This window comes from Hakea prostrata, chromosome 4, assembly GCF_041222555.1.
Source record: "Hakea prostrata isolate BN-2017 chromosome 4, UWA_Hpros_2, whole genome shotgun sequence".
Lineage (NCBI taxonomy): Eukaryota > Viridiplantae > Streptophyta > Magnoliopsida > Proteales > Proteaceae > Hakea > Hakea prostrata.
In genome coordinates, this window is record NC_142603.1 from 44,904,534 (window position 1) to 44,924,343 (window position 19,810).

General features: G+C 39.9%; 1 protein-coding gene and 1 pseudogene across 1 annotated transcript; both read left to right on the top strand.

Moving 5' to 3' along the window:
* The first annotated feature begins 2,050 nt into the window (after positions 1–2,050).
* LOC149019080 (putative pectate lyase P59) lies at positions 2,051–9,600 on the top strand. The gene is made up of 4 exons (XM_089154044.1): positions 2,051–2,164; positions 7,882–8,006; positions 8,165–8,798; positions 8,969–9,600. Exons 1-4 carry the CDS (start codon positions 2,051–2,053, stop codon positions 9,431–9,433), a joined length of 1,338 nt encoding a protein of 445 aa, XP_089010170.1. The 3' UTR covers positions 9,434–9,600.
* Positions 9,601–13,825: 4,225 nt separating this feature from the next.
* Positions 13,826–15,466, top strand: LOC149019081 (putative pectate lyase P59 pseudogene; annotated as a pseudogene).
* The last annotated feature ends 4,344 nt before the right edge of the window (positions 15,467–19,810 follow it).

The following is a 19,810-nucleotide window of genomic DNA, read 5'->3' on the forward strand; positions in this document are numbered from 1 at the left end:
CCCATGATGTTGGCAATATCACGAAAACTGTTCACTTCCAGAGCATTAGGTATACCGGTCGTATTATCACCATTCACATGGTTTGCTGACCAGTGCTACCATTAGGAGTATCTCCATGAAGCACTTCTTCCTCATTTCCACTACTATTAGAACCAATATTGCGATTCCTTAGCACAACCATTCTGCAAAATCAAAATAAGTCAAAACACCGAAAATTTCCAATATACCATCAATAACCACTTAACCTTAGTCTTAGCATATCCAAATAAGGCTAAAAATCATCACTTTAATCATCAAAAAGTCACCCAAGAATTATACATCAAAATCCCAAAAATTATCCCAAATTTTCAAAATTTTACTCCTTGGGTCGAGTGGCTGGGTCGAGTCATCCAGTCGACCCAAGCAGTCGACCCACGCAAACAGTGCGCGAAAAACACCTTAAAAACCACATTTTTCATTTCATACTCACTTCAAAACACAAGGCTTCATGGGAGAGCTCTAGGGCAAGGTTCTCTAAGGTCTTCAAGAGTCATTCTAGGCCATCTAACTTCAAGAACAAGTCTCCAACATTCTTGCAACATCATCTAAGATAAAATTTCTCTTTTCCTTGCTTTACAACTTCAAAACTGAAATGTATTCTTCCAAATATCATGATTTACTTGTTATAATTGATAGTAAACATGTCTAGGAACATATAGGAATGTGTTCTAGGTGATCTTAATACAATGCCATGTCTTTACAACGCTTGCTATCGATTTCATGGTTTCTTGCTAACGATTTCTCAACCAAAAACCCTCTTTTGAAAATCTTCTCTCATTTTCAAACCGCAAAGAGTTTTGCCTTCAAATCAATTCCTACATACTTGCAATGATATGATGAACATGCGTATCTAAATCGATTAAGCCAATTCCAAACTTCAAAAATCGCATTTTGACCTAATTTGAAAAATTTTCCCCTTTCTATGCTTGCTGAATTTTTACCTTTAATCCATCAAATTGATATGTTTTTATCCAATAAAACATGCTAACACACTATTCTAAGTTCCGTGTATATGCTAGTATGCTCAAACTGAAATTTCGCCAAAATAATTTTTTTTTGAAAAATTACAAAAATACCCTTCATGCTAAATTTTGAAATTCTACTAATGTCAAGTCTCTTCTTGTCTTATTTACAGCTATACAGACATCATGCCTCCTCGCAGACGACACATGGGTGGGAGGAGAGGCAGAGCCAGAGCCAAAGGTCAGGTTCCACTTTTGGAGCCGAGAGATGTAGTCAACCGCAGAGACCTATTCAGTACACCCCGAGCGGAGTACTTATATGAGGCCTTCTTCGAGCGGTGCCGCATTGAGTATGGCAGGTTACTCAGGCTACGACAGCTTACCACATTTCGGATCCGTCAGAGATTCGATACGATGGAGTGGACGCATCTTTTCACTGAGGATCTTCCAGTCTATCCGGATTTAGTGAGGTTGTTCTACAGCAACCTTACATCAGTAGAGGAGGGACGGAGACGAGGTCCATTCGAGTTGATCCCAGATAGTCGAGTTTGAGAGACACGGATTCGATTTTCTACTAGCACACGGGCCGAGATCTTCAGGGTACCACACTATCCTCATGAGTGTGTATGGATACCGACTGGGACAGAGATAGATGCTTTCCTACTACCACATGAGCTGCATGAGGTTTGCATCACACTTTGGAGAGATGACAGATGCTATACACCACGAACTAGTGCACAGATGACAGATTCGGCTAGAATCATCGGTCGCATTGTGGGCCGCAACATCATCCCAAAGGCAGGACATCACGAGAGAGTATCAGTGATGGATGCTCTACTGATTTACCGCATATACCAGGGTTTCGAGATTGATCTTTCCTTCATCATCCAGAACGTCATGTTAGAGGTCGTGACGTCACCGGGCGTACGGAACCTTGCTTCGGACGTCTACTCACACTTATCTTCTGGCATTTCGGCGTGAGGCTGGAGGATACACTGATGCAGACACGATTGCTTGGCTATGCCATCGGGACCAGAACTATTCGGTAGATGCAGATTACTCAGACCGAGAGATTAGATGATGAGGATGGTCTTGAGACTGATGAGGATGATGATGAGCCAGATGATGGTGATCACGATGCGGGTCCAGATACAGATGACCAGGTAGGAGATGACATTGAGATGCGTGAGGCAGATCAGGGTCATCAGGATATTCCCACATCATCACACTTTGAGACCGGAGGCCCTTCACTAACAGTTCCAGAGACTGCGGAGCTGTGTGCACAGATGCGCTCTATGACTTCCATGTTAGGGAGGATAGAGGCGAGACAGGAGAGGATGGAGTCACAGTTGACTCAGGTTGTAGAGGATGTTAGAGTACTGAGAGAGCAGAGACAGTAGTCTTAGATAGATTGTACTAGGCTTTCCTTTTATGTTTTTCAAATGTAACTTGTTGTAGAACTTTCCTAGAATTAATGAAGTTCACTTTTGTTTCACCATCTTATTGTACATTATGCATTTTCTTTTGTTGTGTTAAGTGATGTTTGTTAAATCAGAATTATTGTGTATTATTTAGAGTATATTATTCTTCACTTTTAAGTTTCTAATTCAAGTGTTCTATTATTCACTTCAAAGAATACTTGAGTCACTTTTGGATTTATGACTCATGAATGTTCTATCATTGTTTCTATGGTTAGGATTTCACTTGGAACTATGGGCTTTGATACCAATCTGTCACATCCACCCAGCCGGTAGCCTATCTGGCATACCCGAGTGTGTGATCCACAGTCCACAAGATCCAGTAGTTAGTAAAGTTAACCTCCCACATTCACAACAATATAATCAAGAACAAGACTAAATCAATGTTAACAATATTATTCAAATGAATCAAAGTAAAGTAACGAGATAATCATCAGAGTGCGGAAAAGATACCAATAGATATATAAATCAAAAGTAGAGTGAGGCGGAATCTCACTCCACCGAGTACAACGGAATGTAGTTCGAAAATCAAATGGGATTACAACTGATTCTAAAGACAAGAAAGATATAATCTAACTAAACTAGAGTCTTTTCTACTTCATAAAGGATGTCCTCATAAACATAGACTTCATCGATTATGCTCAGACGCTCCCACTCCATAGTAGGGCTAATCCTGGTAACAAAAGAGACCACTCGAGGGATCCTCACAGTAATCTTCGTAATCGCCAATACTTTGTGTATGGTACGCTTCTTCATCTTGCACTTTCTCATATTGCGCTTCATAGCCATCAAAACCTGTAGAATAGTCTAACAAAAGATATTGTACAAAAAGGAGTGAGTTTCAAAAGAAACTCAGCAAGGCAAGTTATTCCATAATAGCATAAATAACATAGTATCACAAACAAAGCATAAAGTGATATGATATGAGACAACAATGCATGTATGAATCTAACTCTATATATGCTGGTCTCTATAGGCAGACATGCTTTAAGTCATAGCACCATACTTCTTTGGGTAGGTCTCATCACACAACGCCGGTTGGTAGTGGGTCCTTCATCCATCTCGGACAATCCATGGCTAGGGGTTAAGTCACCTCTCTCTCACATCACCGTTTGGTCTAAGTATTGGCGCATGTCAAGGTAAAGCCTAGCCCAATGCAAGTCTTCTACTTAGTTACATCAACTCAGATCCAGATACGTCCATTCCTCCCCTGTCGGGATCCTTTCCGGTATTCTTCACACTAGAGTCAGCGTATCCGACTCTCTCAAATACGGACTCATCAACCCTATAGGTCATCCACATATATTAAACGGGAAGCTCTCATGTCCTCTCATGGGTTGGTTACCGGTCTTGAACGCCCATGAGCCCAAGTCTATCCATATGCAACTCTACCCATAAATGGTCCCCACAATGTGATTCATGTCACCTCACGGATATAACTCACCGGTCTTGAGCACCCATGAATCCCCATTGCTACCACGGGTCGTTCGGTCTCAATACCCTTCCAAATCGGGTATGATATAACAAGGGTGTAACCTAGCCAAACACTGCTAGACAAGTCCTAGGTATGAAAACCAATAATCCGGGAAAGTGTCAAAGGGCAACATTGGAAATATCCCATACTACTCCCAATGAGGTCTAAGGACAGAAATGTCAAAAGGACATTCCCCAATCCCAAATCATACCTAAACAATCACAATCATAATTCAGTCATATCATCAACGACAAATATCTCATCATATGAAAGAGTATAATAAGACAAGCTTAAATAAATAAGAAACATACACGAGTAAGTATTCATACATAATCAAGTACATAAAGTAAATAAGGAAATAAGATTCTAATGTACTTGCAACATTCATATCATAATAGAAACTAACATAACAGTAGCAAATCTAAGTAGTTCCCAAATTAGAAACTAAATCTATGCAAATCTATGTTAATATGGTAACAACTTTCTTACCTTAAATAGATTCGAGAATATTCCGGACGGACAAGAGGATGAATCCAAAGTTAGCAAATAAACCCTAGAATAGCATCACACAATCATTAGGAAGTAGTCCTAAAAGAATAAGCATCAATCGAATCGAATCGGACGAAGAAAACAGATTCTGTTCTTGCGGGTTGGTTGGCTGGGTTGAGTGGTCCAGTCCACCCAGGCAATCTGCCCAAGAGAAAATCCGAAAATAAAAAGAGAATCTTGATCCGAAACCTATGCTACACAAACCGGAATGCGACGAAACTTGGAGAGAATGTCTAACACAATAGTCTAAGACTAAAAAGCATAATTTAGACATCAAACCACCATTAAAACATTACTTACTAATTTAGAATCATAGTTTCTATTTTGGTAAAAATCATAGTTTTCATTGGAAACATGCTATGAATGAAAGAGATGAACTAGAGATGATTAGATCTCATTCTAGTACAAGAACACAGTAGATCAGAGGTATGAATAATCATAGAGAAGCATCTATAATGCTAGAATGAATCAAAATAGGAATATTAGCATAGTTTAAGAAGAAATCATAAGAATCATGTCATGAATGAATGAGATGATCATAGCACAAGAGAATGAAAAGAGATTGTAAAGATATGACTACAAGGTTGCAGCATCTTCATCATAATCTCAGTTCAAAGATTAGAGTGATCATGGAAAGAATAAATCATTGACATAAAAGATAGATTACTAACCTTTAATTGAAGAACAAGAGAGAGAGTTTGCAAGATTGCAAGATTAGGTCTTCTTCTTCACTCTTGGAGGCTTGGAGATGGTTTCCCTTCGTTCTCTAAGTGTTATGGAGGCTAGGGATACTAAAATCACGAAGTCATGGGGTATGTATAGCAAGATACTCAAAACAGAAGATTCGGTTCGAGTTCAGCAACTCTGGGTCGATTGGCTGGGTAGCATGGCCAGTCGACCCAAGCACTCGACCCAAGCTGATAGCAAAGCCAAAGACAAGGATTTGAGGGTCTTCCACTACTCGGAATCAAACAAAACTTTAAACACATATTCTATAACATACCTAGCATGGAAAAATGGCTTTAAATCATATCCCACCAAGCTCTAAGGTCATCAACTAATCTTCTCCTCATCAAGGTGCAGTCTCTTCTCTATATCCAACATTGTCTTCAAGTATGGGGCATCATCTTCAATCTCCATAGGTTCAGAGTCGAACACTATATCTTCTACCAATAGTTCTTTTCTCCCAATGCCAAGAAAAAGAGGACTGACCCATTTCCATCCATTAGTTGAAGGGAAATTTATGCATAAATTATATAAAACACCATACAAGATTTAAAACTTTATGATTCAATGAACAACAATTTTATTTAGTACTAACACTAAAACAAAGAGAAATCACTCTTAAATCGAGCTATCTCAAATGTAAAATCACTAGAATTAACTCTATTTCATAGAGTTATCACAAAGCTCATAATTCTAGAAATTAAACAAACACTAAAATCTAAATAAAACACCTAAAGTGCTTCCCCGTTCATAAAGAAATTATAATAGAAGTGTAGCGAGTAGTAGCAAAAACATAAAATCAAAATATGACTCCATATCTTCTTCATTTCTTCTTCCCAGCTTTAGATGCATCTCCACCCTCAGTCTTCTTAACACCACGAATATTCTTGGACCCATTCTTTCTTTCCTTCATTTGCTTTCTAGACTTCTCCACCTTGATATCAAGGTTGTTCTTGATAAGCCCATACTTGGGCTCGTACTTGTTGGCGTTATCTACAGAGTCGTAGATGAAACCGAAACCAATAGACTTGCACTGAATTTGCATATTGGTAGTCGCAGGGATAATTTCTTTTTGTAGATGTATTGAAATCCGTTCGTCTAAGATTTCTTTCTGTAGATGATTGTTGTGGAACAGTTTGCTTGCCTACTTCAATACATTGTTTATGAATCAGGTGTTCTACCTAAAAGTCTTAAACTATTAGGAGAAGACCACTTGAAACTATATTACAACAGAAGCAACTCAACCAACTTATGTTTTAAAAGCTGGAAGCGAGACCCGGAGCAGTCCCTGGCTTGAAAATGAGGATCCAATCAATCTCAACCAAATCCAATCTGGGTCGACCCAAACCCATTCTGATTTCTAAATGAGTGCAAGCGACAGCGTTGTTGAATGCTAACCTTGTTAACATCAAACATATAAAAGATCAATTCCCATATCATGTTGTCAGTTTCAATTAAATTCAAGGTTTTAACTTGGTGGTACAACCAATTTATATTGCACGCATTAGTGTCAATTATTAGAGAAACAAGGTTCTCTTCGGTTGCTAACGGTTGGTCCTTAGATTCAAGAGGTTTTTATGGTCGTAAATGTATAATATAGTTTTTGATTTCTCCTGACTATAGGCATTTCAAGGATGAGAGAATTAAATATATTTGCATCGCCCCATGCAAGTAGGAGCTAATGGAGGCATGCATAACTGCATAAGCATGAAGGGCTGGAATTTTTGACTCCGTATGGAATGAGGCCCTGATTCTAGCTGCAAATGGATCTAAGGGAGAAGAACTGAAGAAGGCCACGCAATCACCTGTGCTCTTTTGTATAAATCGGGAAACTACACCAAGAAACTTGGTCCTTAGATTCGAGGGGATCTTTTGGTTTTAAACATATAATATAGTTTTTGATGTACTTTTGACTATATGTATTTCAAGGAAGAGAGAAATTAAATGTATTTGCATGGACCCTATGCAAGCGGGAGCTAATGGAGGCATGTATAAGCATGAAGGTCCAAAATTTTTGACTTCGGATGGAATGAGGTCCTAATTCTAGCCGCAAATGGGTCTAAAGGAGAAGAAGGCCCTGCAATCACCATTTTCTCTTTGTATAAATTAGGAAACTGCTCCTAGAAATGAGACACTGTTCTTGCATGATAACCCACTCTCTTAATTTAGGTAAAACGATATCATGAGGCTATTTGGGGGGTAAATAATGCTATAATAAGGCAGTGATTACATATGGTGGTAGAGAGTTTGAATCCTTCAATCTGGCCAAAACAGAGATTGGAGATGGGAAAAGAAAACACAAATCACGGTAGGAAATTAACTGTTATATGCGAAGTGCACGCAAGGCCTCACTTTCTCGACCCATATGGTACTTCCCCATATTTGGGCTCTCAATTGCAATATATATAGAGATCACGATGCTTTGGAGAAACTCAGGTGGCTTTCGATCTGTTTGTTTTTAGGCCCAAGGTCTTGTATTTTATTTTTGACCCATTTCACCTGAGTGGAGGGTACAAAAACTAAATAAACAAAAAACCCATTTCACCAGAGTGGAGGGTCAAAAAGGGGGGCGGGACAAGAGTAAAAGAAAATGGGACTAGCTACAACAAGCGGCTTGGTTGTCTTCTTGTTTTTGTTCAACTACGCGGTGAAGGCCGATATAGGCAACTTCGATGCAGTGTGGCGACAACGAGCCAAGGCGGCTGCAAAGCACAGCAGTGAAAGTTTTGAGCCCAATCCTTCGGCAGTTGCTGCTCAGCTCAACTCACATGTGCACATGTAGGTCCCAAATTTGAATCTTCTGAAAATTCTCCGTGCTCGCAAATTATAATTAAAAAAAAATTCCATGGATAATGTATAAATTGAGCTATTTTACGTTGAGAAATGGATAACTGCTGTACTTACGATAGATTTGGATGGATGAATGAATGATGCAGGACAAGACAACGGAGGTTGGGGGAGACTGGAGGAGCATGCCAGGCGACGAACCCAATAGATGTGTGCTGGAGGTGCAAGGCTAACTGGGCCGATGATCGAAAGGCATACGCCAACTGCGCTTTGGGCTTCGGCAAGAAGGCTGGTGGTGGCAAGGACGGCAAGATCTATGTCGTCACTGACCCCTCCGACAATGACATGGTCGACCCAAAGAATGGCACCCTCCGCCATGCTGTCATTCAGAAGGAACCACTGTGGATAATCTTCGAGAAAGACATGAACATCGTACTCAAGGGTGAGCTTATTATCGCCCCTGACAAGACTATCGATGGCCGTGGCGCCAATGTCCACATTACCAAAGGCGCTGGTTTTACCCTCCAGTCCGTCCGCAATGTCATCATCACCAACCTCCACATGCATGACATCGTTGCAACTCCAGGTGGTATGATTCGCGCTTCTGTCGACCACTACGGAAAACGCACTGTCAGCGACGGTGATGCCATCAACATCTTTGGCTCCTCTGACATCTGGATCGACCACGTGACCATGTCCAAAGCTGCAGATGGCCTAATCGATGCCGTCGAGGGTTCCACCGCCATCACCATCTCGAATATCGACTTCAGCAATCATGACCACGTACGTATAACTGGTCAATTTGCTATAAGTCTCCTGCTAAAGCTAATTTCTCTAAATGTAACTAACTTATTTTATAAAAGGATTGACTACGTAAAAACTAGGAGTACTTCGACCTTCCTAGTCGACCCACTGACTGTTGCTTCCTTATTGGTGAACAATCGTGTTGACAGGTGATGTTGTTAAATGCAAACACCTCCTCTCCTGACAACAAGATGCAGGTTACGATAGCATATAACCATTTTGGGAAAGGATTAACACAGAGGTTGCCCAAAGTCCTAAATGGATTTGCTCACGTGGTGAACAATGACTACACGGAATGGGGGATGTACGCCATTGGGGGCAGCATGAACCCATCCTTCCTCTGCCAGGGCAACCGTTTTGCTGCTGGAAGCTCATCGAGAACCAAGGAGGTTACCAAGAGGGCTTTAGCGCCAGAAAGCGAGTGGAAGAATTGGGCGTGGGTATCGCAGGGTGATGTGATGGAGAATGGTGCCTTCTTTGTTGAATCAGGTTCCCCAGCACAGAAGCAGGCCCTCCTCAGTGGAGACCTTATTAAACCAAAGGACGGCAGCCTTGTCAGCAGCCTCACTCAGTCTGCTGGTGCACTCAATTGTAAGGTCGGCAGCCCTTGCTGAGCTGTTTCTCGTTCTTTTAATTAATGTAACTTCAAGCACTGTACGTTATTCTCCATGGGCTGATTCTTCTGTAAGTATAGGCGCTGCATGTTGGTCTTCATGGAATGAATAAAAGCAGTAACTCTTGATTTTACAAAACAATGAATAGAAGTACTGCCAAAATGGGTTTCTTCCTTTACTTCAATACTAGCTAGAAGAAGACCAAAAGACCAACAAAAACTGCTGCATGTTGTAAATTCAGATATGCTCTTCGTAAACTGTTTGCTCGTGTCTAAAAATGCTACGCAAATGCACGTGTTGCAATCAGGTAGTAAATAGTAAGTAGGGTATCAATCCCACGGAGAATTTTTTCAGTAAATCTCAATGTGAAAGGAAGATTAAGTTAAACAAGATTGAAAAAATTACTTAGTGATTAATGAACTAAAGAGACGAAGGACAGACGAATTAAACAAGAGGTCCTAAATTGGAGAGCACACGATGGAAAGAACTATTATAAGTGTTATAAATGTGGGAACTCAATTTTCCCTCCCTTGAATTTGGTTTGTGAATGCTACAACAAAGCTGCAGCACAAGGCATATCAAAGAACCTAGAACAAAATTACACACGGGTATCTTCCAGTCCACATATGCATTGACATCCTAATTAAAAATCATCATATTCCTATGGAGAATTTAACTGAGGATGCGAATCACGCCTGCTGAGTTACAATAGTGGTTACGTGAGGTAGGTGAATATCCCTACCCTACCCAATGATTAGCTAGACCCACATAAGGAACATGCTAGTTCGCGTTATTGAACATTGATCTAGCTCCAATTAACTAAAACCAAAACATTCACTCGAGGATGGTCAACGATAAATGAAATTACTCAAAAACATGAATGCTGAATACGTTGATAATAAACTGTGCTCATGGTAAAACATTTCGGAAAAATTTCGCCTAGATGCGGTGAGTAACGAAACAAAAGCTGCACCGAAAAACGAAGTTAAATAATGTTACTGGAAAATCACTAAATATCATCGGGAAAAAGCCGAATCGGCGAAAACTAGTCAAAAATAGAGAGTGAACCTGCGAAATGTCGCCAACCGTGTTCAGATTCATGGTCAAAATCCTTCGGTCACCAGCAAAATCCTTGCTTTGATGGAGAAGATTGAAGAAGAAGAAGAAGAAGAAGAAGAAGATGCAAAATATGCCCGAAGCCCTTCCATCTTCATTTGTTCACTTGTTCTTCACTTCTTCTCGTCTATCAGCGCCGGAATAACCTAAACCGCTGATAAAATAGAAACCTTTTCCTTAACCACCGTCTATTTCTCCTATTTTTATTTGTCTAAAATCTCAGTGAAGAGCGAAGATGTGAAGCTGGAACCACCGCCTGAAACTTATCCGGTTATCCAACACGCAAAGAGAAGAAATATCTCTAACACACCACTTTGAAAAATGAAAAGAGATTTGACGCACTAGTTTGAAAATGAAAAGAGATCTGACGCACCACTATGAAAAATGAGTGTGACGATGGGAATGGGTTGGGATTTTGAAGTTTAAAAGTGGGTGGGACCCTGGGATTGCGTGTCATGATAATAGGGTATTATAAGGATTGGTTTGGGAATCGGGATTTGGGATTAAAATTGAATTAGGAGATCGGCGAAATCTGGCCGTGGCGAACCGGCAAACTCAGGCGAGATTCGTACCGTGAAAAACTGAATAATCAAAACTCAAATCATAGGTTTGGGTACTTTTATCGTCCCAACAAAGTAAGAAATTAGCTCATATTAAAGTTCTAATACAGATAAATAAATGCAACCATTAAAAGAATTTAGCTAGAATATAAAAAGTAGGAAATATAAAACCAAATAGAGAACTAGGAGAATGCTTCCACAATGCTCCAGCTCCCTATCTCCAATAGCTCTTCCTCTTGCACGAGCTTTTTTGTTTCTCCCTGTCTGATTCTCTCTTTTTTCTTTTAGTGGCTCCTCACCCTCTTTATTTCCCCCAAAAATTTCCCAAAGTGATAGGGTAAAAATGGATTGTAGGATTAGAACCTTCTTTTATTAGATCAATGGCTAAGATCCTTCACATAGTGACAAGAAGAATGTCTAATCAGTTAGCCCTTTTTAGTGATTTCATTAGATAATGCCATGTGTCCAATCTGGGAAAATCATGCTACCATAATGCTACAACATCCCTACAGCAAATTGAGAAGACTTGTTCTTTGTTACTCTTCTATGCCTCATGTCATTTCTTCATCCATTATGGTCCTTTTTTCCAATGCCAAGAAAAAGAGGACTGACCAATTCCATCCATTAGTTGAAGGAAAATTTATGCATAAATTATATAAAAGACCATACAAGATTTAAAACTTTATGATTCACTGAACAACAATTTTATTTAGTGCTAACACTAAAACAAAGAGAAATCACTCTTAAATCGAGCTATCTCAAATGTAAAATCACTAGAATTAACTCTATTTCATAGAGTTATCACAAACCTCATAATTCTAGAAATTAAACAAGCACTAAAATCTAAATAAAACACCTAAAGTGCTTCCCCGTTCATAAAGAAATTATAATAGAAGTGTAGCGATTAGTAGCAAAAACATAAAATCAAAATTTGACTCCATATCTTCTTCATTTCTTCTTCCCACCTTTAGATGCATCTCCACCCTCAGTCTTCTTAACACCACGAATATTCTTGGACCCATTCTATCTTTCCTTCATTTGCTTTCTAGACTTCTCCACCTTGATATCTAGGTTGTTCTTGATAAGCCCATACTTGTGCTCGTACTTGTTGGCGTTATCTACAGAGCCGTAGATGAAACCGAAACCAATAGACTTGCACTAAATTTGCATATTGGTAGTCGCAGGGATAATTTCTTTTTGTAGATGTATTGAAATCCGTTTGTCTAAGATTTCTTTCTGTAGATGATTGTTGTGGAACAGTTTGCCTGCCTACTTCAATACATTGTTTATGAATCAAGTGTTCTACCTAAAAGTCTTAAACTATTAGGAGAAGACCACTTGAAACTATATTACAACAGAAGCAACTCAACCAACTTATGTTTTAAAAGCTGGAAGCGAGACCCGGAGCAGTCCCTGGCTTGAAAATGAGGATCCAATCAATCTCAACCAAATCCAATCTGGGTCGACCCAAACCCATTCTGATTTCTAAATGACTGCAAGCGACAGCGTTGTTGAATGCTAACCTTGTTAACATCAAACATATAAAAGATCAATTCCCATATCATGTCGTAAGTTTCAATTAAATTCAAGGTTTTAACTTGGTGGTACAACCAATTTATATTGCACGCATTAGTGTCAATTATTAGAGAAACAAGGTTCTCTTCGGTTGCTAACGGTTGGTCCTTAGATTCAAGAGGTTTTTATGGTCGTAAATGTATAATATAGTTTTTGATTTCTCCTGACTATAGGCATTTCAAGGATGAGAGAATTAAATATATTTGCATCGCCCCATGCAAGTAGGAGCTAATGGAGGCATGCATAACTGCATAAGCATGAAGGGCTGGAATTTTTGACTCCGTATGGAATGAGGCCCTGATTCTAGCTGCAAATGGATCTAAGGGAGAAGAACTGAAGAAGGCCACGCAATCACCTGTGCTCTTTTGTATAAATCGGGAAACTACACCAAGAAACTTGGTCCTTAGATTCGAGGGGTTCTTATGGTTGTAAACATATAATATAGTTTTTGATGTACTCCTGACTATATGTATTTCAAGGAAGAGAGAAATTAAATGTATTTGCATGGACCCTATGCAAGCGGGAGCTAATGGAGGCATGTATAAGCATGAAGGTCCAAAATTTTTGACTTCGGATGGAATGAGGTCCTAATTCTAGCCGCAAATGGGTCTAAAGGAGAAGAAGGCCCTGCAATCACCATTTTCTCTGTGTATAAATTAGGAAACTGCTCCTAGAAATGAGACACTGTTCTTGCATGATAACCCACTCTCTTAATTTAGGTAAAACGATATCATGAGGCTATTTCGGGGGTAAATAATGCTATAATAAGGCAGTGATTACATATGGTGGTAGAGAGTTTGAATCCTTCAATCTGGCCAAAACAGAGACTGGAGATGGGAAAAGAAAACACAAATCACGGTAGGAAATTAACTGTTATATGCGAAGTGCACGCAAGGCCTCACTTTCTCGACCCATATGGTACTTCCCCATATTTGGGCTCTCAATTGCAATATATATAGAGATCACGATGCTTTGGAGAAACTCAGGTGGCTTTCGATCTGTTTGTTTTTAGGCCCAAGGTCTTGTATTTTATTTTTGACCCATTTCACCTGAGTGGAGGGTACAAAAACTAAATAAACAAAAAACCCATTTCACCAGAGTGGAGGGTCAAAAAAGGGGGGCGGGACAAGAGTAAAAGAAAATGGGACTAGCTACAACAAGCGGCTTGGTTGTCTTCTTGTTTTTGTTCAACTACGCGGTGAAGGCCGATATAGGCAACTTCGATGCAGTGTGGCGACAACGAGCCAAGGCGGCTGCAAAGCACAGCAGTGAAAGTTTTGAGCCCAATCCTTCGGCAGTTGCTGCTCAGCTCAACTCACATGTGCACATGTAGGTCCCAAATTTGAATCTTCTGAAAATTCTCCGTGCTCGCAAATTATAATTAAAAAAAAATTCCATGGATAATGTATAAATTGAGCTATTTTACGTTGAGAAATGGATAACTGCTGTACTTACGATAGATTTGGATGGATGAATGAATGATGCAGGACAAGACAACGGAGGTTGGGGGAGACTGGAGGAGCATGCCAGGCGACGAACCCAATAGATGTGTGCTGGAGGTGCAAGGCTAACTGGGCCGATGATCGAAAGGCATACGCCAACTGCGCTTTGGGCTTCGGCAAGAAGGCTGGTGGTGGCAAGGACGGCAAGATCTATGTCGTCACTGACTCCTCCGACAATGACATGGTCGACCCAAAGAATGGCACCCTCCGCCATGCTGTCATTCAGAAGGAACCACTGTGGATAATCTTCGAGAAAGACATGAACATCGTACTCAAGGGTGAGCTTATTATCGCCCCTGACAAGACTATCGATGGCCGTGGCGCCAATGTCCACATTACCAAAGGCGCTGGTTTTACCCTCCAGTCCGTCCGCAATGTCATCATCACCAACCTCCACATGCATGACATCGTTGCAACTCCAGGTGGTATGATTCGCGCTTCTGTCGACCACTACGGAAAACGCACTGTCAGCGACGGTGATGCCATCAACATCTTTGGCTCCTCTGACATCTGGATCGACCACGTGACCATGTCCAAAGCTGCAGATGGCCTAATCGATGCCGTCGAGGGTTCCACCGCCATCACCATCTCGAATATCGACTTCAGCAATCATGACCACGTACGTATAACTGGTCAATTTGCTATAAGTCTCCTGCTAAAGCTAATTTCTCTAAATGTAACTAACTTATTTTATAAAAGGATTGACTACGTAAAAACTAGGAGTACTTCGACCTTCCTAGTCGACCCACTGACTGTTGCTTCCTTATTGGTGAACAATCGTGTTGACAGTGATGTTGTTAAATGCAAACACCTCCTCTCCCGACAACAAGATGCAAAGGTTACGATAGCATATAACCATTTTGGGAAAGGATTAACACAGAGGTTGCCCAAAGTCCTAAATGGATTTGCTCACGTGGTGAACAATGACTACACGGAATGGGGGATGTACGCCATTGGGGGCAGCATGAAGCCATCCTTCCTCTGCCAGGGCAACCGTTTTGCTGCTGGAAGCTCATCGAGAACCAAGGAGGTTACCAAGAGGGCTTTAGCGCCGAAAGCGAGTGGAAGAATTGGGCGTGGGTATCGCGGGGTGATGTGATGGAGAATGGTGCCTTCTTTGTTGAATCGGGTTCCCCGGCCAGAAAGCAGTGCCCTCCTCGGTGGAGACCTTATTAAACCAAAGGACGGCAGCCTTGTCGGCAGCCTCACTCGGTCTATTTGGTGCACTCAATTGTAAGGTCGGCAGCCCTTTGCTGAGAATTTCTCGTTCTTTTAATTAATGTAACTTCAAGCACTGTACGTTATTCTCCATGGGCTGATTCTTCTGTAAGTATAGGCGCTGCATGTTGGTCTTCATGGAATGAATAAAAGCAGTAACTCTTGATTTTACAAAACAATGAATAGAAGTACTGCCAAAATGGGTTTCTTCCTTTACTTCAATACTAGCTAGAAGAAGACCAAAAGACCAACAAAAACTGCTGCATGTTGTAAATTCAGATATGCTCTTCGTAAACTGTTTGCTCGTGTCTAAAAATGCTACGCAAATGCACGTGTTGCAATCAGGTAGTAAATAGTAAGTAGGGTATCAATCCCACGGAGAATTTTTTTCAGTAAATCTCAATGTGAAAGGAAGATTAAGTTAAACAAGATTGAAAAAATTACTTAGTGATTAATGAACTAAAGAGACGAAGGACAGATCGAATTAAACAAGAGGTCCTAAATTGGAGAGCACACGATGGAAAGAACTATTATAAGTGTTATAAATGTGGGAACTCAATTTTCCCTCCCTTGAATTTGGTTTGTGAATGCTACAACAAAGCTGCAGCACAAGGCATATCAAAGAACCTAGAACAAAATTACACACGGGTATCTTCCAGTCCACATATGCATTGACATCCTAATTAAAAATCATCATATTCCTATGGAGAATTTAACTGAGGATGCGAATCACGCCTGCTGAGTTACAATAGTGGTTACGTGAGGTAGGTGAATATCCCTACCCTACCCAATGATTAGCTAGACCCACATAAGGAACATGCTAGTTCGCGTTATTGAACATTGATCTAGCTCCAATTAACTAAAACCAAAACATTCACTCGAGGATGGTCAACGATAAATGAAATTACTCAAAAACATGAATGCTGAATACGTTGATAATAAACTGTGCTCATGGTAAAACATTTCGGAAAAATTTCGCCTAGATGCGGTGAGTAACGAAACAAAAGCTGCACCGAAAAACGAAGTTAAATAATGTCACTGGAAAATCACTAAATATCATCGGGAAAAAGCCGAATCGGCGAAAACTAGTCAAAAATAGAGAGTGAACCTGCGAAATGTCGCCAACCGTGTTCAGATTCATGGTCAAAATCCTTCGGTCACCAGCAAAATCCTTGCTTTGATGGAGAAGATTGAAGAAGAAGAAGAAGAAGAAGAAGATGCAAAATATGCCCGAAGCCCTTCCATCTTCATTTGTTCACTTGTTCTTCACTTCTTCTCGTCTATCAGCGCCGGAATAACCTAAACCGCTGATAAAATAGAAACCTTTTCCTTAACCACCGTCTATTTCTCCTATTTTTATTTGTCTAAAATCTCAGTGAAGAGCGAAGATGTGAAGCTGGAACCACCGCCTGAAACTTATCCGGTTATCCAACACGCAAAGAGAAGAAATATCTCTAACACACCACTTTGAAAAATGAAAAGAGATTTGACGCACTAGTTTGAAAATGAAAAGAGATCTGACGCACCACTATGAAAAATGAGTGTGACGATGGGAATGGGTTGGGATTTTGAAGTTTAAAAGTGGGTGGGACCCTGGGATTGCGTGTCATGATAATAGGGTATTATAAGGATTGGTTTGGGAATCGGGATTTGGGATTAAAATTGAATTAGGAGATCGGCGAAATCTGGCCGTGGCGAACCGGCAAACTCGGGCGAGATTCGTACCGTGAAAAACTGAATAATCAAAACTCAAATCATAGGTTTGGGTACTTTTATCGTCCCAACAAAGTAAGAAATTAGCTCATATTAAAGTTCTAATACAGATAAATAAATGCAACCATTAAAAGAATTTAGCTAGAATATAAAAAGTAGGAAATATAAAACCAAATAGAGAACTAGGAGAATGCTTCCACAATGCTCCAGCTCCCTATCTCCAATAGCTCTTCCTCTTGCACGAGCTTTTTTTTTCTCCCTGTCTGATTCTCTCTTTTTTCTTTTAGTGGCTCCTCACCCTCTTTATTTCCCCCAAAAATTTCCCAAAGTGATAGGGTAAAAATGGATTGTAGGATTAGAACCTTCTTTTATTAGATCAATGGCTAAGATCCTTCACATAGTGACAAGAAGAATGTCTAATCAGTTAGCCCTTTTTAGTGATTTCATTAGATAATGCCATGTGTCCAATCTGGGAAAATCATGCTACCATAATGCTACAACATCCCTACAGCAAATTGAGAAGACTTGTTCTTTGTTACTCTTCTATGCCTCATGTCATTTCTTCATCCATTATGGTCCTTTTTTCCAATGCCAAGAAAAAGAGGACTGACCAATTCCATCCATTAGTTGAAGGAAAATTTATGCATAAATTATATAAAAGACCATACAAGATTTAAAACTTTATGATTCACTGAACAACAATTTTATTTAGTGCTAACACTAAAACAAAGAGAAATCACTCTTAAATCGAGCTATCTCAAATGTAAAATCACTAGAATTAACTCTATTTCATAGAGTTATCACAAACCTCATAATTCTAGAAATTAAACAAGCACTAAAATCTAAATAAAACACCTAAAGTGCTTCCCCGTTCATAAAGAAATTATAATAGAAGTGTAGCGATTAGTAGCAAAAACATAAAATCAAAATTTGACTCCATATCTTCTTCATTTCTTCTTCCCACCTTTAGATGCATCTCCACCCTCAGTCTTCTTAACACCACGAATATTCTTGGACCCATTCTATCTTTCCTTCATTTGCTTTCTAGACTTCTCCACCTTGATATCTAGGTTGTTCTTGATAAGCCCATACTTGTGCTCGTACTTGTTGGCGTTATCTACAGAGTCGTAGATGAAACCGAAACCAATAGACTTGCACTAAATTTGCATATTGGTAGTCGCAGGGATAATTTCTTTTTGTAGATGTATTGAAATCCGTTTGTCTAAGATTTCTTTCTGTAGATGATTGTTGTGGAACAGTTTGCCTGCCTACTTCAATACATTGTTTATGAATCAAGTGTTCTACCTAAAAGTCTTAAACTATTAGGAGAAGACCACTTGAAACTATATTACAACAGAAGCAACTCAACCAACTTATGTTTTAAAAGCTGGAAGCGAGACCCGGAGCAGTCCCTGGCTTGAAAATGAGGATCCAATCAATCTCAACCAAATCCAATCTGGGTCGACCCAAACCCATTCTGATTTCTAAATGACTGCAAGCGACAGCGTTGTTGAATGCTAACCTTGTTAACATCAAACATATAAAAGATCAATTCCCATATCATGTCGTAAGTTTCAATTAAATTCAAGGTTTTAACTTGGTGGTACAACCAATTTATATTGCACGCATTAGTGTCAATTATTAGAGAAACAAGGTTCTCTTCGGTTGCTAACGGTTGGTCCTTAGATTCAAGAGGTTTTTATGGTCGTAAATGTATAATATAGTTTTTGATTTCTCCTGACTATAGGCATTTCAAGGATGAGAGAATTAAATATATTTGCATCGCCCCATGCAAGTAGGAGCTAATGGAGGCATGCATAACTCGCATAAGCATGAAGGGCTGGAATTTTTGACTCCGTATGGAATGAGGCCCTGATTCTAGCTGCAAATGGATCTAAGGGAGAAGAACTGAAGAAGGCCACGCAATCACCTGTGCTCTTTTGTATAAATCGGGAAACTACACCAAGAAACTTGGTCCTTAGATTCGAGGGGTTCTTATGGTTGTAAACATATAATATAGTTTTTGATGTACTCCTGACTATATGTATTTCAAGGAAGAGAGAAATTAAATGTATTTGCATGGACCCTATGCAAGCGGGAGCTAATGGAGGCATGTATAAGCATGAAGGTCCAAAATTTTTGACTTCGGATGGAATGAGGTCCTAATTCTAGCCGCAAATGGGTCTAAAGGAGAAGAAGGCCCCGCAATCACCATTTTTCTCTGTGTATAAATTAGGAAACTGCTCCTAGAAATGAGACACTGTTCTTGCATGATAACCCACTCTCTTAATTTAGGTAAAACGATATCATGAGGCTATTTCGGGGGTAAATAATGCTATAATAAGGCAGTGATTACATATGGTGGTAGAGAGTTTGAATCCTTCAATCTGGCCAAAACAGAGATTGGAGATGGGAAAAGAAAACACAAATCACGGTAGGAAATTAACTGTTATATGCGAAGTGCACGCAAGGCCTCACTTTCTCGACCCATATGGTACTTCCCCATATTTGGGCTCTCAATTGCAATATATATAGAGATCACGATGCTTTGGAGAAACTCAGGTGGCTTTCGATCTGTTTGTTTTTTGGCCCAAGGTCTTGTATTTTATTTTTGACCCATTTCACCTGAGTGGAGGGTACAAAAACTAAATAAATAAAAAACCCATTTCACCAGAGTGGAGGGTCAAAAAAGG